Here is a 19,903-nt window from a genome sequence, read left to right on the forward strand (position 1 = left end):
GCCTTGCCCTGGGCACCGCTGCACTGCACAGAGTTGGGTACCCCTCAGAGCTGGAGGTGAATACACCTCTCTGAAATGTGTCTGCAAACCAATTTCTCCTGACCAACAGCTCTGCTACAAAAGGCTCCCGAGACTTGGGATCAAGTGGATTGTGGCTAATTTATTCATTACATTAAATCTATACCGCAGGTAGAGACCAGGCAGCAAAAATAACCACTCTGTTGCTCCCCTCCCCATCTCTATCAGCACTCTGGATAGACTGATCAGAATTCATCTTTGGTGACCACTAAAAGGTCTTCTGGAGTGAGCTTTGCAGAAACAAGCAGCTTTTCCCGTGTCACCCCGAATGCTGTGCATACTTTTGATTGCAGAGAAATTTCCTTTAGCCCCCAAGAGACTCTTGTATTTTCAGAGATTTGGTACCTTCCTGAAAAGGTGTCTGTGTCTTTTACACTTTGTTACGAATGTGCATGTATCTGTCTTGGCTCTTACAAAGAGAAAACAATGGCAAAAATGATGCTTCCAAGAATATATACCAACACAACACACTGGCTCGAGTTCACGGGTCTCTTCTGGAATGAATCTTCCTGGTATCGGGAGCACTTATATTTTATCCCATGAAGGCGGCACGAGGCTTTGTTTTTAGTGATTGGGGTCTAGAAGAGCACCACCATTACAGCCCATGAACAGGAGCTCACCTTTGGGATTGCTCCGGCTCGAAAGGAAGGCGCCCTCTGGTGGCCACTGTGCTCGCTCTCGGGTGGGAGCATTTGGGGGGAGGGGGGCGGTGTTGGAGGGGAAGCACTCCCCGGCACGACCCCTGCAGCGCCGCGGGGGTCAGCGGCACACAGAGTCCTCCGGGCCCTGCACCGTGGGGCCGGATGCGGTGCTGAGCTCGTTCCTCGCAGCCGATCGCACGGCCCCAGCGGGAGCAGATGTGCTGAGCTGTGCTGCCTTGTGCCCCCAGTTGTTCTCCCAGGGCTGGCTGCCTTCGGCTGCAATGCAGTTCCGGGAGAGGAATTCCTAGAACTGCTTAACTCTTTCCCACCCGTTTTCCCCTTTTTCTCCATTACTCCCGTGCTTCAGGAGCTCAGTGCTGCCTGACCTTCAGCGTGTTGCTGAACCTCCCTCCTGCTCACACTGGAACCCTTCTGCTGACAGCTGCAACTTGCTGAGCTACGCAAGTGAGCAAAGCACGGCTGGAGGAGGTCAGGAACCTTAACATACGTGCAGCTGGTAACTTCTTCTGGCACTCTTGAGACACTGGTCTCTCCTAAGCCAGCTTAAAATCAAGCTGTTCTGCCCAGACAAAAAGCAGTGATGACTGGAGCTCATTGAATACTCATTTGAGAAAGGTTTTCTTGACACCAAGGAGACCCAGAATATGTCATCCCAGCCACCAGCCCACTGTGTCCCAGGGACTGGCTGCCCCTCCACCCCACGCCCCAGCTCTGACATAGACCAGATGCCTCCTTTGGCCTTCTTTAATTTATTTTTTTTTATTTTTCCATTACCCTTCTGCACTTTACAGATACTGCTTGTATGCATCAACCATATTTTGGGCGCTGAATTTCACCTACAAATTTCAGCTGGGAAAATCACTGGAGAAAATTCCTACTGCAAATTGCTTCTTTATGATCACTGGAATGCATATGAAGAGACGTGTTTCCCTTGTTATTACTACCACAATGGTTGCCGAAGCAGTGAAGCTACCTGTACGACTGCCTGTGCGGGTCAGTCTGAGCACCTGCAGGAAGTCTCTAGGGTGCCGCATCCCTTCAGTCACTGAGTTTGCAACATACCTCTTTCTATCCCAGTGAAGCTGCTGGAAAAGATTCAATTCAGCTGAAAGGAGAATGATGGAATCGAGCAAAATTCAGAACAGCTCTGATATAAGCATGGAGTGAAGGGCTACTGTTGAAAAAGACAAGATGGATAACACAAGCAACCCAAGCTTGCCTGGTGACAAGCTGTCCTTTCTTTTCTAGCAGATGAAAAAGTCCAGTGGTATTTTCCTGTGATACGGCTTCTTCTTGATTATAGAAACGGGCTGCAAGACTTTCTCAGACAGTAGATGCAGTGAGAGCTGTACTGAAAAGGAAACTTACTCACTCTGCACGCAGGCTTTTACTCACTCCCTCTGGTCACTGCATTGTAAATCTTCGCTGTTCTGACATCAGTTTGGCTTCCCCTAGGAGACGGAGGAGATGCTGCCAAACAGAATAGGCTTTGTATATTCTAACCCCTATTCTGGATAGAATTAATGGCCCAACCGCGAAAGCCAAAAGCCTCAGATTTGTTTGGGTTAATCAATGCCAGAATTTGTTGGCTAGGAAATGGTACAGATGATTTTTCACAGTTGAAAGACTACGTCAGTATTGCAAGTGTTTGGAAGGTAACAGCACACATGTCTTAAACACCATCACATAACACATGGGCTTTCACAATAAAGCATTGCTGGACAGGGTACGAATGAGCATCTTATTCCAACGCATGTGAAAGTTTGCAAATAATTTTGGAACGGTTGATCAAAGCAAAAGGAGCAGGTGCAGTGCTGTGTGCATGGGAGGAGTAGGAGTAATGAACGCACAGAGAGATTCTGGCACACAAAGTAGATTTCTCATGATGTCAGCTGGTTCTAAGGAGAGCGAGTTGGCATCGTTTCAGTCGATCATCCTGGTTGTCTGGGGTGGTGGAGGCACTGTGACATAAATTAATCCCAGAAAGGAAAGTGGTACCAATGATCTATTCACTGTTATTATTTTTGTGAAAATCTGACAGAGTACCGGGAAAGCGCTTTAAACTACTGTGACTGATGTCACAATTATTCTAGCCCAATATAGGCAAACAGTCATTAACAGAGCTCAGCTGATCAATGGCACTTTATTAACTTGCAGCTACTGCATTGCTTGCAATAATCCAGCTCAGTTAATTTAGAAAACAGAGGAAAGTAAAACATTTTATTCAACCCCTACAGAAAGACTAGTTTCTAATCACTAACAGCCAACAAGCAATAGGGTCTGTCCATAATCCTGCACAAAGTATTTGTGTCAGGATAAAACCACCCTACATGAATACGATGCTTATCAGTATTTGTTAACAGGACTGTGTTAACAGCACGCTTGCAAGCAGGGTTCAAAACCAAGCTGTGAGCATCGGGGTGGAGTTGATGTTTGAACAAGGCAGCAGGTAATAGATTAATTTTATTATATATAATAAAGTATACTACATAAGGATATTGCACTATTGCAGATTGTCTGATAGAAATGATATGCACAGCCTTAATCCACCAGGCAAATGGTATGAATATGCAACCTTTCATTCTTATCAAATACAGCTGGACTTATTGAGAGGTAGGTTTATCATAGCACTAATTAGAAAAGCAAATATAGAGAGAAAGCCTTTCCAACCTGCATTAATCTGACTCTTCCATAAAGCTTTTGTAAGGGAGCATTTGTACTTAACTAAGAAGGGTTGCTTGTAATGCAAGATTAAATTGATATAATGGTGAAAGGAACAATACAACAAAACCCCTTAGACGTTTGCTGTATTCATCCACTATATTTTACATAGGCAACCTGCTGGGCCAGCATTTAAATTGCCACAAAACAGCAATCTGGTATTTTTTCAGCTACAGGAGGCCAAACCTCTCAGTAGCACAGAGTATGAGGTTTTTCTTTCTTCATTGATAAGAGCCATTGTTGTTGTGGACATCTTTATTGCTAAAGCTACTGTAAATTGCTGTTTCCCAACATGTAGGTGAGTTCCTTTCGACTGTTCCACTGGAAAGAGATTTAGCCTCAGTATCTCAGCATCGTGCAACAGAAGCCTGTGCTGTGCCTGTAGGGCAGCCCCAACCTACCTGTCTCACAGGTCCCAGAGCAGGGCTGGTGGGGTGCTTGGACTATGTCAAAAAGAGATGAAGCGCTCTTTGGGGCAGCACACTCCTCGCTGCCTGGCAACGGGTCCCTGAGTCCACCACTCTGCCCCCAAAGTGCTCATGAGTACCCAGGAGTCAGAGCCCACTGAGCTGGCACCATGCAGTGTTGTGAGCCTGGTGAGTGGCAGAGCCTTCATTGAGCTGGAGAGATGCACTGGTTGATATTTAACTTGATTTTGTTTCCAGGCCTTACTTTGAGCAGGGAAGTCCTGCGATACACGGCATCAGCAGCGATGATCTTGTCAAAAGGATGATAAAATCAGAGATTACCTTTAGGGAAAGGGGTGCTTACAGACTGCAGCTGGAAGAGGATCACTCAGGATGACTTTGAATCCGGGGTATTGCAGCCAGCTCCAGTGCAGCTGCAGTGACTGGGGCCCTTCTGGCTGCAGCTCAGTGTCAGGAAATACCAGAGAACTCTGCCCCCACCCCTGCCCTGCATCCACACCACAGCATGAATGCACAGCTCCCATACGAACAGGAGCTCCTGCATTCAAAGAGATACATTTGGCCATGTCTTTGTCATGAGCCTTTCCCGTTCTGTCTGAAAGAGTGCGGAACCTGTAACGTGTTAAATTGTGATCATAGCAAAAGACAGAGGGCAAAGTCAGCCCACTGAGCATGGAGCATCGCTGAGCACTTCGGCCTGAAGGCAAAGGTTCCACCACAACCTGGTTGGGTTTTCCCCCAGTAAAGGAAGAGCTGAAGGAAACAGACGATGCGTTTTCTTTCTTTTTTTTTTTTTTTTTCTTTTTTTTGGATCTTTTTTATTCAAAAGTTTTCAAAGAAATAAAACAGAAAAAAGCTAACAATCTAATCAAATTTACAGTTCAAAAATGTCTTTTGGCGTTTAACAACAAGTCCTAGGAAACAAAACTACAGAGTTATCTTGAACCGGACAAATAAGTTACCACTGGCAAGTTTGTGGCACTAGTAAAACAAAAATAAAAAATTAACTCTCTTGATCATATAGATATCTCTATGAAAATCTTTTTTTTTTTTTTTTTTTTTCAATCTGTACAAAAGGTCTTTCTTCATAAATTAATTTTTTATAATTTAATGGCTGTCTACTATGTGATGTTTAAGTAACTGATTATTTCTTTATGTACAGAGGTTAAATTTCCCAAATCTTACCCAGACAATGAGTATGGCACTTAGTTCAGACCTTCCGGCAGCAGCTCTTCCCTCCCTCTAACACGGCCATCATACTGCGGTTCCAAGTAACGCAAAAGTATCAAGTAGTGAGAGATCCAGGCGTGGAAATCCACCCGACCCAGGGAAGGTGCTGCAGGAAGTCTGGACTTTGACAAAGCAGTAATATTCCAGGGAGCATAGAACCAATAATACCACAACTTTGCAAAAAAAGAAAAAACAAAAACACATCTCTTACGACTATGTATTTCACTAGAATCTACACTTCTCAGAGCAGCAATTTACTTTTGAAACTATGAAATGTCACCGACATCTATACTCCAATACTCACACAAAATTTAAAAACTAAAAAATACTCGAAAGAAACAACTGTTAGCCCCAGCTCCCGAGCCGGGATGATTTGGTCTGTGGAAACAGGGAGGGCCAGCAACCTGTCCCAATACAAAAGGAAATAAACTTTGAGGTAGATAACTGATCATATACAGCTGACCAGAGAAGTACACAGTTTTGGAAGACAACTTAATTTATCGTTTGATTTAAAACATATGCAATCGTAATAAAGAGCTTTAGTAGCAGTGAATTATCTAATATGTGAAGTACAAATAACTGTGTATTTATGAATCAGGAATTTCATAGTTTCAAAATCGGTTTTCTTTACACTTAACACTTGTAGTGATGATGTAAAGTGTGGCACTGCTTGGATCCAAGTCTTCCTTCATGCTTTTGTGTCCATACGTCAATTAAAATTATAAAACCTAAATGCAAATGTACAAAAAAGGCACATTCTCCTAACCGCAAACTGGTCCGGCAAAAATAAAAGAGTACAGAAGACGTAATGCTGAGACAAATCAAAATTATTGGTTACTGGCTCTTTGTTCTTTGGTAAAGTTACCTTTTAAAAGTGCCAAGTCTTTTTATTTTTATTTACCTACAATAGAGAGCTAGTATCCAATCAATTATGCTTCTCCTCGCATCTCAGCTCGTGTTTGAAAACGAGTCCTTTTGCTTTTGCCATTTTGCTGCAATAGCAACTTGCTATTTTTGCTAAGTCTCAGTACGATCCTCATCCTAAAGCACTATCGTTAGTATAAAGGAAGGACAAAAACATTCGGTGAGATCCCCACCCCAAACTCCCTATTCTACCTACGCTAAAACTAGAACATCGAGTTAGTTTCTGAAAAAAAAAAAAAGGCAAAAAAAGATTTTACATTGCATCGTACAGCAGAGTTCCTAAGTCACCCGAACTACCAGAGGGAGCTATCGGCGTACGGCCTTACAAACGATTTATCCTATTAAAATTTCCCCGTCAGAAAATGTGTTTCACACAAAACAGTTTTCCCCTCTTGCGTTTCACTACCTTACATATTATGTGAAAAATCATTAAAAACACTTACTACACATTAAAAAAGCCAAATTTTCAGCAATTTTTATTGACTACCTTTAAAAGCCCTATGCTGCTGTTTTACAAGGCATAATAGACCAGCTCATTTGGTCAAAGCATTCTACACCATTAGTTTGGACTACTTACTGAAATAGCTACAGCATCGAAAGATTTAAGGCAAATTGGAATTCATAGAAAAGGATAAGACACTTCACACTACGTTAAAAGAAAAACAGAAGGCTAAAAGACCAGACGCTATAACTGCAACACTGCACTAAAGCAACACTCACACACTGCAAGCACAGAACATCATCCTAGATGTTTTACTAGTTTAAACCTCAGAAAACCCATTTCATACAATTAAAAAAAAAAAAAAAAGAAAGAAAAAAAAAAAAGAAAGAAAATAAAAACAAAAACAAAACAAAACAAAAACCCTAAAAATAAAAGGAAACAAAGGAAACAAAACTAAACCAGAACACAACTTCTGCCATGCACATGAATAGTCTTCGTGGTCATCTGTGCATACCCAGAAATTTGAATTTTTATTTATTTTTTTGCGTCGTAACACTTGATAAAAATTTTTTCTTCTTACTAAAATAAACCTGTTCGTGGGAACAGCTACTTGATGAATTTAAGGTTTTTTCTTATGCACCTTATAGAACTTATAGCAAAAATAGTTTTAGTTGATTTCGTTATAAATAACATTTTCAAGAACCTGTGCAAAACTGTCAATAATTCCTAAAGCACAATTGATCAGTAAAATCCATGATTGTTTCAGCCTTTGCACCCTTCTCCAGGCCAGGTCAACACCGGGCATCTGCAACACAGAAAGGTCAGAGCTACAGCAGGGTTACGAATTGCATTCATTTTGCTAACGTGGCTATCCCTGAGCTACATCGCCTCCTCCTCTAGACAGCTGGGAGCAGAGCAAGTGAATCTGAGCACAAGTCTGAAAAGCAAAGCCAGGTGGCACTCCAGGTGCTCGGCTCTCACAGGGATTCGGCCCTGTGCCAGCATGCGGCCTCCCTGGTACATTTTCCCCATTTGCCTCTTAATGAAGATAAGCATGCAGAATGCCCACTGAGGAGCTGGGAGGCTGCACCCCAAGCTATTTCCCTCTGCCTGCTTTCTTGTCGTTGGTTGCTTTTAATTGACCCCAAGCAGATGAGTGAGTGAGCTCACTGCTGCTGCATCCAAAGGCTTTCATCTCTGGATGAAGAGGGAGGGTTTGCAGAGCTCCCCACAGCCAAAGCACAGGCAGCTCCCGTGCCTCCGCGCTGGTTAACATTTAACAGCAATTCCGGGCTCATTAAACATGAAGGGAGGCTCTTCCATTTGCTATATTAGCTTATGTAACCAGATGGGTTTTAAAAAATATTCAGCTAATGAAAAGTTAAGACACTTTTGGATTTTTTCAAGGAAAGGAAGCATGTTAATTTAAAGTTTGTACATTCATAGGTGCATATTCAATTATATTGGGCTATTTCCAAGTCCCTTTGATTATTTTCACATAGCAGCAACTTGTTGAAAAGAAGCAATACAGCTATTAAGTGTATTCATTAAGGAAAAGGAGCTAGGTGCTCCCAACAGACTGCATCGACTCATATTAGTGTGCTGGTTGTCATTTGCCATTTATTCATGGCAAAATATATCCCATCTTTTAATAGGACATCTCCAAAAGTGCTGTGCACGTATTTAGAAAAAAGCTTCCATTTGTCAACAGTGACAAAACTACAACAATTAAGAGGCCACAGTGTTCCCTGTACTCAGGGCAAGAAATAACCATCAGTTCCCTTCCCTTCACCTGTCTGATAGATGACAAGTACCAGCATGCTCTGAGGACAGAAATACCGAATGCCATACTCCGGGGCTGAAATCAGTTGAGCAATATTACCCTTCCCCATGTGCCTGCACCCACTGCCACAGCGCACAGATTTCCCTGTGCAGATCAGTGCAGGCAGCAGAGCTTCTCTGGGAATAAAATCGCAGAGGATTTTATCACTTCCAGCAAGCGCCCAGAGCTGCTCACAGAGCTCAGTGTGCTACAGAGTCAATGTTACACAACTGTTTCTCAGGTTGCAGCACACCTGATCACCCTTCAGGAGTCTACACGCTGCTCCTCCCATGGCCCCATCTATGGGAAAGAGGCTGGCACACTGCTGGAGGTGTGGGGATGCCACGCAGGGCTCTGTTGCCCCACCTACTACATTTGCAAGGAGGCTTTACATGCCCACAGGGAAGACTTAAAGGCAAAACAAATAATTCCTTGAAAAGTGGTTAACACCAGCCAATAGCCTTGGCATGGGAAGCGTGTGGAAGCTATGGTTTTAATGCTAGGAGATGGAGAATGAGAAGAGTCTGTGGCTTCGCTTCTCCCTGCCCTGGAAGAAAACCAAGGATGTGGGCTTGCTCTAGATGCCGGCGTTTGGCCAGACTAAAATAATAAACACAGATCATACATTGTGCTATGCAGACTGTGCCACCTGTCAAATGTGCAAAGTTTCCCAATTGGTTTGTTTCTATCTTTACATACTTGAACATATAAGAAACTGTTATGCCAATAATAGGGATGAGAGCAGTGCTGTCAAATAACACAGCTGACCTGCAGAATTGAAAGCGATGACAAAATGTGTGCACTGTTAGATCTGTGTGTTTTAAAGAGAGTATCACATCACTGGAAACCTGTGCATGTAACTGCGTGACGTTTTTGAGTTCTTAAGGAATGCCATGAGGGCTGTGAAAAAACACTGCTCACATCACCTCTTGTACATACTTGAAGCTAGATGGAATTTTTCAGTATTAGGTCTTACAAAATTTGATTTAAAAATGAAAATGATGTAGTCCAGTTGCTTGGTTTACAAAGCACCCATAAAAAGATAGGCCAGGAAAAAACTAAGCAGTGATTTAAAACATGGAGGATGGAGGAGGGGATGGTTAGTGCAAACAGCATTTTCAGGATAGCAGTTTACAGAAAGAAAAATGGTATACAGAAGGGAAGGAGTTAGGATAAAACTAACAAAGGGTCAGTAAGGACTGCAAGCAGAGACACAGGAAACCTGAAGCAGGAAAGTAAATAAATAAATCTGGAATTAGAGCCAATCCAGGACCTGGATTAAAAATCAATTGACAAAATTCTGGGCCAAACTGCTGCTTCCTAGAATAAAGGATGGGCTGGGAAATTTGCAAGAGAATGTCAGCAAGGATTTCTAATAGACCAGAACCCACCCACATACTGCCTAAGTCAGTTGTGAATCTGCTTCCCAACTTGATACAAAGATTTTTTACACTAACTCATTGTTATTCTTGTACATCACATGCTGAATACCAGATGAACAAATTAAAATAGAATATAATCCATAAATGCTACAAAGTATCAAAGAGCTGTTATTTGTAATTCAGTAACTCGCTTATTCCTTTCCCTTACTTCTAACTCTGGCCAAATTCATGTAAATTTCAGTGTCTGTCCCCAGATACTATCAATGTTATTTATATGATGTGTGCAAGAACTTTCAATACGGAGTACTGCATGTTATGAAAAAAAATATATATTTGAATTCACATCTTTCATGTGACGGGAGGAGCCCCTACCTCACAGTTACTTATTTTGTTGATACGTATACGGAGAATGGTCACTGGACGTCTCTACTGTAACCTGCTGTTGACCACTGGCTTCCTGAAAATGAAGAGGAAGAAAAGATGTGAGATGAAAGCTGACAGCATGACCTGCAATTTGTATTTCCATGCAATGTGTGCAATTCAGTCTTCAAGTCTTAAGCCTTTTAAACATGTCAGAGTACATGCATATGTGCACAGTTACAGCACTTCAGCTGACAATACTCCTTGCAAAAAATAATAACAATAATAACAATAAAATAATTTTAAAATAGTATGTTTGTATCTGGTCTTCTGTATCATATACTGACCTCAACAGGAACCGCTGCTGTCTGGACATGTGTGTATTGGGGTATGTAGGCTCCTTGCATAGCTGTTGTGGCTGGCATGTACTAGAAGGAGAGACAGCATGTTAAGATGTGCTGAAGTCCAATGAAAATGCAAGAGTATTGAAAACACCTGCTATGACAGCATCTAACAGATACTGAACGTTTCCCACAAGCAGGAGACTTTTCTGTCTGAAACTAACTGCCTTTTCAGAAAACTGAGGCAGCTTTTTTTATATCTAATTTAGCCTTCAAAAACTAAATAAAGAATTTTTCTCTGTTAATCCCTACACATATACATATATATTAACACACTCTGCTCAGAAGAGAAGAGTCTTTTGGTTTAGAGCCTGGCCTTCATCTCTTCTCCCCATCTAGTTCTTGCTCCACACCATGTCTAACTTTCAGCTCTCTGATCTCCCGAAGAATAAAAACAACTGTCATTTCTTTTTCACTCCAACTCTGGAGTCACCTCCTGGGTTCCTTTCATTTGCTTTACATATTTTGCTTACTCACTATATGTGACTAGTTAATAGACTGAATAAATAATGCTGAATCTAATTCATATATGGAGACAGTTCCTAATATTTTATTGAATTAGGACTTTTTTACATGTAAATGTACACGCATACTTTTATCTACACACAATATTTTCCTCTTGCAAAAGTTCTATATTGTATTTAATTGCTACATACTGTTCCAGTACTGCCTAATGAAAGATGACTCATCTGCTGCGTCAAAGGGCTTATCATTGATGCAGGCTGTAGTGACATGGTGTGGTCCATGGAGGGAGTCAGTACAGCACCCTATGAAAACAAAGAAAGAAATGATGAAGGCAACAATCAGATTTTAATTACATTTTTAATTTGAGAGTCTAAGTAGGCACTGTCCTTTCAAGGGGGTATAAGGCATAAATTCTCCTTCATGCAAGGCACTGACTGACTCAGCAAGCAACTCTTGGGCACTCTAACGCGGATGCATTTTGCAGTTTGGTCATAGGGTAAGTACTGCATTGAATTCCTATTGAATGTAAACAGATGCACAATGCACTCGAGACACCTGCTGAAATCACTGCAAACAGGAGTTCAACTAGATGTTAACTTTACAGTAAAACTTGGCATATTACCAGGTACAGATTCGCTTTGTTTGAGCTTTGGAATTTCAGGCTTTAAGAAGCATTTATTTGTCTCATCTTTAGGAATAGAGGCTTTGGAGGAACACTCGTGGTAGGGGAACACTACCTGCACACGTCATGTTCACACACAAGTCAAATTTTAGACAAGGGGGTCAGCAGAGCTGAGAAAAGACTTGGTTATCTGCGCAAATACCAGCTGCCAGGATGGCTCCATAGCTCTGGGGCCAGTTTGCTGACTTTACAAAGTTACAAAGATAGCAGCATTTTAAAAAACACAACATTGCTAAGTATGCTAAGGCACATTTGTCAGGTTTCCAGAGTTATCTGAAATGGAAGGTTATCAAACAACTGATTTTATTTTACTAATCATGTTCCATAAAAATGTATTTCCAAGCACTTTGTATTGGCTATGCTTGCAGAAGAGTTGATTAAAATAGATGGAGGGTCAAAATCAACATAAATAATTGCAGTGTACTGAAAGCTAGGATTTTCAATCTGTAGCTGTTCCTTAAAATGAAAGAAAAAAAACAAACCAACCAACCCTACGGAGTGTAGTTGGAAAAACAACCATGTGACCAGCGTAGATGAAATGAGTCACAGGCACATCAAACACTGAAAGAATTTCCTGTCTGCAGACTGCAGGCTTCTCTGCAAAGCAAATGAGTAAGACAGCACCAGTTTCTGCACAGACCAAAACTAAACTTACGTCAAAAAACCAGATCTTTATTTTTCAGCTATGAAATCTCATCCTGTGTATCTTCAAAACAGATAGATTTCACAGTGTTATAACATATTAACTTGTGTCTTCTACAGCATTAATTTGCAAGATGTTTTTTAGGAAAAAGTGTTGACAGAAAAATTAAAGCCAGTTTGTCTGTGCGTTTAACATTCAAAAAATACAAATACAACAATAATAAACTGCACAAGAAGGTGTCCTGGCTCAGTATCACCTTCCCTGCACGCACAAGGAAATGTTCAGCCACACAGATTTGTGTTCCATACTCTGCATGGAGAAGTTAACTGACAGCAGGACAATATCCTTTCTATATCTGGAAATAGACTTGTTTGTTCACTATAGGAGGACATACATATCAAAGTGCCTGTTATTATTTGTAATGCTCCTATCAAGAAACCCTGTAACTCTTAGATATAATAGCACTCAATTGGCAAATGACATAGGTAAGAAGCAAAACATGCGAGAGAATAGATTAGAATACTTGTCAGTCTGGCATAGACGCCACAGACAGATGTATAGGGAGAGTAGTGTTACTCATGCATGGTGAAGCCAGAGCAGGTCATCCAGGTAGTTTCAAGTGGGTGCCCCTGCTGTCATTCATATTGCAAAGTCCATCTGTCTGTCACAAATTATCCAGTCTGAACTCCTCTACATCTATTCTAAAACCTTGGGTCTTCTATTGCAGCTTCCTATCAGTACACAGTATGTAAAGCATTAATAACTGCAAAGTGCTCATGATTTTTTAAAAAGGAAAGAAAGGTTCCTCAGGATACTGACATGGTAAATGTAGTTTTACTTATCACGTTGATACCCTCAAGGCAGCTTTCTTTTTTTCCTAATAAAACGAGTCCCTAGTTCAGGTTATCATCATCCTTTCTCTTTCCCATTTTCATCCATGATTTAATCATTATGATATAATTGTCAATTATCTGCAAGTAATGGGGCTGGAAGTGGCCTATTTCCTGTTGTTTAAAATATGCAAATTGTTTACACAATCATTAACAGGATAATGGAGAAGTATAAAAACTTACTGGGTGCTGCATTATATATGGTTGAGGCTGCATCCAAGAAGGACTCTGAACCTGGAACAAAATTGGTATTTTATTATCCTCTTCAATGAACACAGTGCAGTACTATTCCCCTCCTGTTGCAACTAGCATATTTTCCTCTCCAAAAAAACAGATTATTCAGATGCCTAAACAGAGGCAGGTTGCCTAACTTCACATGACAAGGTAAATTAAAAGGAGTAAGAAGTGCATTAATGGGTTATATGGTTTTCTTATTTAAAAACAGCTGGTTACAACAGCTCTTTGAAAAAGCGTGCTGCAAGAAATAGGAAAGGCATGATGACAGTGTCTCTTTTTCATCTCTGGTAGTGCCATATGTGTAGGATAAGGCAGGACCTGACCTGCATGGGGCACGCAGACCTGACTCACCACAGCTGCTGGACACTTAAAACCCCTTAAACTCTTCACCTTCTTTCCCAGTGTCCTGTGAATAGGACAGGCAGACAGTCTTGAGAAAAAACACAAGGCGGGGTGTTTTTGGCAAGATGGAAACATTTCTTCCATCCTCTTCACATTCATTTTCAGTTCAGAGCAATTTTTGTTGAGATTATTTTTAATCAGTAGAAGTGTAACAAGTTGTTCAGAAATGGAATGGTAAAAAGTAAAACAGCTGAACACTCCCTTTCCCCAGGCAAAAGCTTAATGGCAAAAATACTGGTACAGCCTGACGAAAGCTTTGGCTAATCTACTCACGCTATGATAGTAACTGGCTTAGTGCTGTCATTTGGGCATACAGGAGTTGAAGAAACAAACACTAGCCAGAACTTTATTAGATTTGTTTACCTTTAATAAGAATAAATCTAGGAACAGGTTATACCATGCCTCAAAGAAAAAAATAAATAAATCATGCTTTCATGATACCTTCTGTTGTGTAGGTGACAGAATGCTGCAAGCTTCAGTGGGATGGATCAGTAATGATGATGTGACTAATGCTCCAATTGTGAAATATTTCTGGACAAGAACCTCCTCCCTCCCTACCACAGATTGCTTCCCTTTCATTTTCAATTCGTATTACTGTAGCACTTTAAATATCGTGACGTCAATAACTCCATCCACACCTAATTAAGCTCCATCTGACGTGCACCGAAACACTGGTAGTGACATTCTTAGAACCATACGTTACTGTCACCCACCTCTCCCAATAAGCCCAGAAGCGATCCCTTGCTCCCAAGAAGCATGTTTCCATGCCAACTTTCAACTTCTATTTGGACTCCGAATGTTCAAGAGACTTCTGCTGATTCATCATTTATATCTTAATAAAAAATTGCTGATAATTCTACTGGAATACTTTTCTGGGTATGAGCTTGCTGCAGTTTTTGAGATGTTGTACAAAGCAGAAAGACTCCATATACTGAAAAATACATGAGTGACACTGGCTGCCAGGAGCAAACGTGTTGCAAAATCACCTCAGAAATTAATTCCAAATGAATCCAGCTGCCCTTTATCCCAGAGCGCACCTCCTACATAATGCTTTGTTGGAGCAAGAAGGCATCAGGCCTCCAGACTTAATACTGGACAATTCTTCCTTGCTCTTCTCAGATGGACTGGGAGAGGACATGGTTATTTCTGCACAGTAACCAGATGGTCCACAGGTAGAAAACTTGCATGTTAAATAGTAAAATGCCAGATAGGTAATCATTTAGGTAACACTGTGGCTGCAAACCCTTAGCCATCAGCGTGATTTTGAGAGTGTTTTTGGCAAGGCAACTGGCATCCCATTGCTTTGCTGTGCTTCCTGCAACAAACACCTTCAGTTTTTAAGGCCTTCATTTTCAAGCTGTGCAGCTTGAAGAGGCCTCTTCATTAAAACGTAGCATGACTGGAGAATGCAGAGAACCAGATGTAGCAACTGATAAATAAACACAAGCTCCAATGAATCATTCCCTCTGCTAAGTTCTAAATACAAACCTGGTATGTGGAAACCGGAGAAGCAATATATGGTGTAATAGATGTTTGAGTGATCATTCTGTTTGCTGTAATACTGTAGGGTGATGGATAAAATCTAGAAAATACAAAAATATTTATTAAATGCCAGTTCTATGCTTCTTTCAAAATGCAAACTTTTTTTTTTCTTAGCGTGCCAGCACTTAACATACCCATTTTGTAAAGCAGCTGTGGTTGGATCATAAGTGAGTGTCATTCCAGCCTTTAAAAAAATAAGTGGAAAGAGAATTGACATAATTCATCTCGCTTGTAAATTATTTCTCATACTCATTAATTAGCTGCAATAATTTTAACTGAAAGTTTGTACTGAGACAGTTGATTATCCTACAGTTAGGGAAAGGTTAATTGACAGAAGTAATGATAAGTAAAGAGAGTCTGTGATATCGGCTAAAAAGTTTCCACCAAGAAGAACAAAATGCAATCCATGAAATACCTGGCTTAGATAATATGTGTGTGTTTGAGAGGCGGAGCATGAGAATGATTATACGAGGGCTATACTAGGCATATAATAACTATAAAAATGAACAAGGAGCCCATTTTTCAGAAGACATGTTTGAATTTTGTTGTCTCATACATATGAGGTCTCCAGGCTTAGTAAACACAGTAAGCCTGGGAAAGTATTATCTTGAATATTGAAGATTAAATAAAGCTGCAACAAACAGAAATATTCAATGCTGCAATGCACTGTTTTGATCTTAGAAAATGGCTGTGTGCTTCAGTTCTGCAAGTACAAAAGGGATTACTGACTAGATGTAGATAAAGTTATGTTTTAGATAGCTTTATAATATCAGAGATATTTCAGACATATTCCTGACCAAAGCGAAGGAGATTTCAGTGTTCAGTTTAATGAGATGCAATTTGGTGTTTTACATTTTGTATTTTGTCTTTCCTCTTAAGGAAGATACAGTCAAGCAGTTTATAGAGTTGCAAACTGTCAGGTGAGGGCAGCTTGCATATTTTTAATATGCCAACGAGCTGAGCCAAGAAGTCTCAATGCCTATCATTTCCATAAGTATTCATTATTGTACACCCACACTAGAGCTTGAAGGGCGGACTTACAAGTCTCACCTCGCCTTCTCTGTGCCATGCTCTTCCATTCTGTATGTATTTATTCTGATTCTGTCTCTTTTTCTGTCCTCCATCGGCAAACTTGCACAACAAAGGTTCTGCAGGAACTGAGAAGGAAGAAAGAGTATTACTTGAAGTCCTATTCATATATAGGGAAGTATAAGTGTATGGAAGGTGAAGAATACATATGTGAAATGGCTTTCATAAATTTCCTCTGTCCTTGAAGGGCTCAGTAACATCCCAAAGCTTCAAGCAGTTCTGCTCATCGAGAATGACCAGAGCTATGCTGTACTTCCACTTACAGACTGGGAACCTTTATCTCCTTGCACTGAAAAAATGACACAACTTTCCATTCCCTTTCTATCTCTGATCTAAAAAGAGCATGCAATGCAACCACAAACTCTTCAAGATTTTTCTTTTATCTTGTTCTTTGCAAAATGCCATTAAATGGGCTTGCTACATGTTTTTTAGTTTTGGCATAACAGAATCCTTACCACAACTCCAACGCTGAAATGAAATCAATCAAAAAACAAAAGTTAGCACGGTGCTCTTTCCTTACGATGGGCTTAAGCTGCAACAGTTCTGTGTACCCGTGGCTGAAGCACAGAGCCACATCACACCACACCCTCCCTAATCACAGGGTGGAAGCTCTGTTATGACTTGGATGTGAACACTTCTCTGCCAGTAATTCCTGAGACATGAGCTGTCTAAGCTTTAAGGTGACACTCCTCTGAGCCGTTCTCTGTTTGGAAACACCTGAATGAGATGAGGCCGGATCTGACAATGTGCAAATGTTCCAGCTCAGAGTAAACACACAGGGTGGGGGGACATGTGTAAAAAATCATCCCAGAGGAAAATTTTAGCGTATCTATATCCTGCAATAAAATCTAGTGGTAAAACCATGACCAGCACTGACGTGCCCTTAATTCTGCCTGCGTTTAAAAAGGACTACTAGTACTTCCCTAAATCAGAGGAACAGTGAGTACTGAAAACCTCAGGGGACCAATAACCCGGCCCAGAATCTGACTTCCAAACTACTGGCACGGCCCTAACACAGCCTGCTGGTGGCCAAGTGATTGTGGGTTTTGAATGGCACACATGAAATACTAGCTCTGGTTCCACTGGGGGAAAAAAATACACACTTCCTACATGATGCATCACTAACAGCCTTTTGTAGGAAAGGTGGATGGGCTAGGAGGTCAAACTGGAGTGTGGCTGCTTGTCTCATCCCAGGATGGATCAAGTGTCCTTCAGAGACTTGCACTGCTGTGGCTCATACACTCTTATCCAGCAGCCACATAACTTTTATCTCCAAGAGTCAGACTTCAATACCTGACAACGGAATTAACTTCAAATGGATTGTCTTACAGAGAAGGGTAATTAAAATCCTATAACCATAGAACAAACTAGGAAAAACTTAGACTAACAAATGGGGAAAATACTGGAGACTATGAAGGGTGGAGTAAATGTGCAATGAAGTACTGGAAACCTTCAAGTAGGGGATGGAAACTGGAGAATAATCTCTACAAAATTTTCCATCTCTAAAGGGATTTTTTTTGCATTACCAGAATAGTTTTGTTTTGGGGTCCTCTATCAAGAGAATTCTTGGTATATTGTCATGGTTTTGTAATGTTGCTGTCAATATTTGGGGAAAAAATACAGCATGTCAACAGACTGAAGGCTCAAAAGGATGTTGTTCATATCACAGACCATTTTAATCTACATTAAGTACTACTGGAATAAGTGGGAGCAGAACATGTTACTGAACATGGCTAAAGATGTCAGGATGTGGTCTGAAATTATTTTGTTTTTTGATTTTAGATGGTGAGGAAAAACATTCATCAGAAAGAGAGCACTGAGATATAAGCAGTTAAGTACCCAAAACAAAAAAAGCCATTTGCCAAGTTGAGGTGAAGTCTCTGGCTATGTATGAACTATTTCAAGCACGTGTGACTTCCAAAATACATGCTTTAATTTTTTGGAAGACAATATAAAAAACTGTGTCTATAGACCAGCATACAAAAGCATCCAACAATACTAGAGGTTTCTAGCCCTGTGATTCAGTATTACAGCACTTATGGTCAGTAAATACTATTTAAAACTATAATATGTCTTCATAAGAAGTCCCCATAGTGAGCTGTACAAAACTCTTATGAAAGGGTTATTTGGGCTTACATTTCTCATCACTGTCTCAAGATAAAGATCAGTTAGTTTGGAAAGGTGGAGTAAATCTGTTCAATTGTTTGAACACAACGTTCATTAGAAAAACTATTTCTAGACTAAATGACATTTTTGTCATTGAGTGACTGAATACAACTTAATGTTAAATGATGAAACATCTCCCATAGAGAATCTGGAAACAGTCCCTGACAAATTTAAAAATAAGTAAACAATAAGAGAAAAATGATCTGTATCTGTTGGACTGCGTGGATGTAATAGCAGTGCATGTAGCTGTGAGCGCCTCCTCCCACCAAAAAAGGAAAGGAAAGGAATGAAAAGAAAAGATCCCCTCCAAAACTAAGGCAATTATTTGTGATTTGCCAGAAGTTTGCTCTCCATCTTATTGAGCACAGACCTGGTCATGGGAACCCTTGTGTTTCTGACCTTCCAGCTTCTTTTGCTCCCCACTGTGTCCATAAACAATGCCAAATGATGCAGCTCACGTTAAAAGGAAAAAAAAAAAGAAGCAGTAGACTGCCTATTTCATACCACCAACTGCTGTGAGAAGGCTGTATAGCTTTCGTCTTCCCTGATTCCTGTTCAAGATCTAAATACTGATAGGGAGGACATCTGCAGTGAAAAGCCTCGGTTTTTGGCTGCTCTTCCATCCTTGCGACCTGAACACTACCCATGTTCATTGCTTCAGGAATGCAATGACTGTCGGTCATCAGAGGAGGTTCAGTAGAAGGAGATAACCCTTCACAGGAGCTGAGTAGGATCTACTGATCCCTCTCCTGCAGAAGAATAATCACAGCCCTTCAGAAACTGATTTCTGCTTTAGCCTTCTCCTATTTCTCCTTTCTGTTCTCTCTCTAACACATATAAACATGTATATATTACATACACACAAGAAAAAGCTGCAGCAAGCCCTACAGACCAGTCAGGCAATCTTTTTTTTCTTTTTCTTTTTTCTTTCTTTTTGTGGTCCAGGAAGGAAGGGAGAGTCAATTTCATTGTTTAATTGTTGGGAAGTGTTCAGGCCCAGATGAAGGGAACTGTTAATCACTCAGTGCTTTGTCTGTATGTGCAAGACAGAGAAGCACAGCATAAATATTCGGAGTAGCATTCACAGCTAAGAGATGGCTGATTTAAAAGGCTATGACTTACAGTGGATTTATGCACCTCCAGCTAAGGTATGGAAAATGCCCACTCTGCTGATGCTTAATGAAAACCAGCAGACACCCAAATGGGAGGGAGAAGATGAGCTACTGCCACAGGGACAGTCTACAACCACACACTTTTCAGTGCATTGAAACCTGGCTGGGGGAAGTGCAGAGCAGCTCCCCCTGCTCTGAATCACCCTGCTCCAGGACCAATATCTT

General features: G+C 40.9%; 1 protein-coding gene across 4 annotated transcripts in view; it reads right to left on the reverse strand.

Annotated features, from left to right (window-relative positions):
• Positions 1-4,698: 4,698 nt before the first annotated feature.
• Positions 4,699-19,903, reverse strand: part of RBMS1 (RNA binding motif single stranded interacting protein 1) — a 138,913-nt gene continuing 123,708 nt past the window's right edge. Inside the window, exons 7-14 of one of the 4 annotated variants that reach the window (XM_072342126.1) lie at positions 16,353-16,468; positions 15,446-15,495; positions 15,258-15,351; positions 13,314-13,364; positions 11,107-11,217; positions 10,397-10,477; positions 10,062-10,146; positions 4,699-7,290 (exon numbers count right to left, since the gene is read on the reverse strand). In XM_072342126.1, coding sequence (XP_072198227.1) covers positions 10,069-10,146; positions 10,397-10,477; positions 11,107-11,217; positions 13,314-13,364; positions 15,258-15,351; positions 15,446-15,495; positions 16,353-16,468 — 581 coding nt within the window. In that variant the 3' untranslated portion in view covers positions 4,699-7,290; positions 10,062-10,068. Of the gene's footprint in view, positions 7,313-10,061; positions 10,147-10,396; positions 10,478-11,106; positions 11,218-13,313; positions 13,365-15,257; positions 15,352-15,445; positions 15,496-16,352; positions 16,469-19,903 lie in introns of all 4 variants that reach the window. The other 3 variants (XM_072342125.1, XM_072342127.1, XM_072342124.1) reach the window with 3 other exon arrangements.

The sequence above is a fragment of the Excalfactoria chinensis genome, chromosome 7 (genome assembly GCF_039878825.1).
Source record: "Excalfactoria chinensis isolate bCotChi1 chromosome 7, bCotChi1.hap2, whole genome shotgun sequence".
Lineage (NCBI taxonomy): Eukaryota > Metazoa > Chordata > Aves > Galliformes > Phasianidae > Excalfactoria > Excalfactoria chinensis.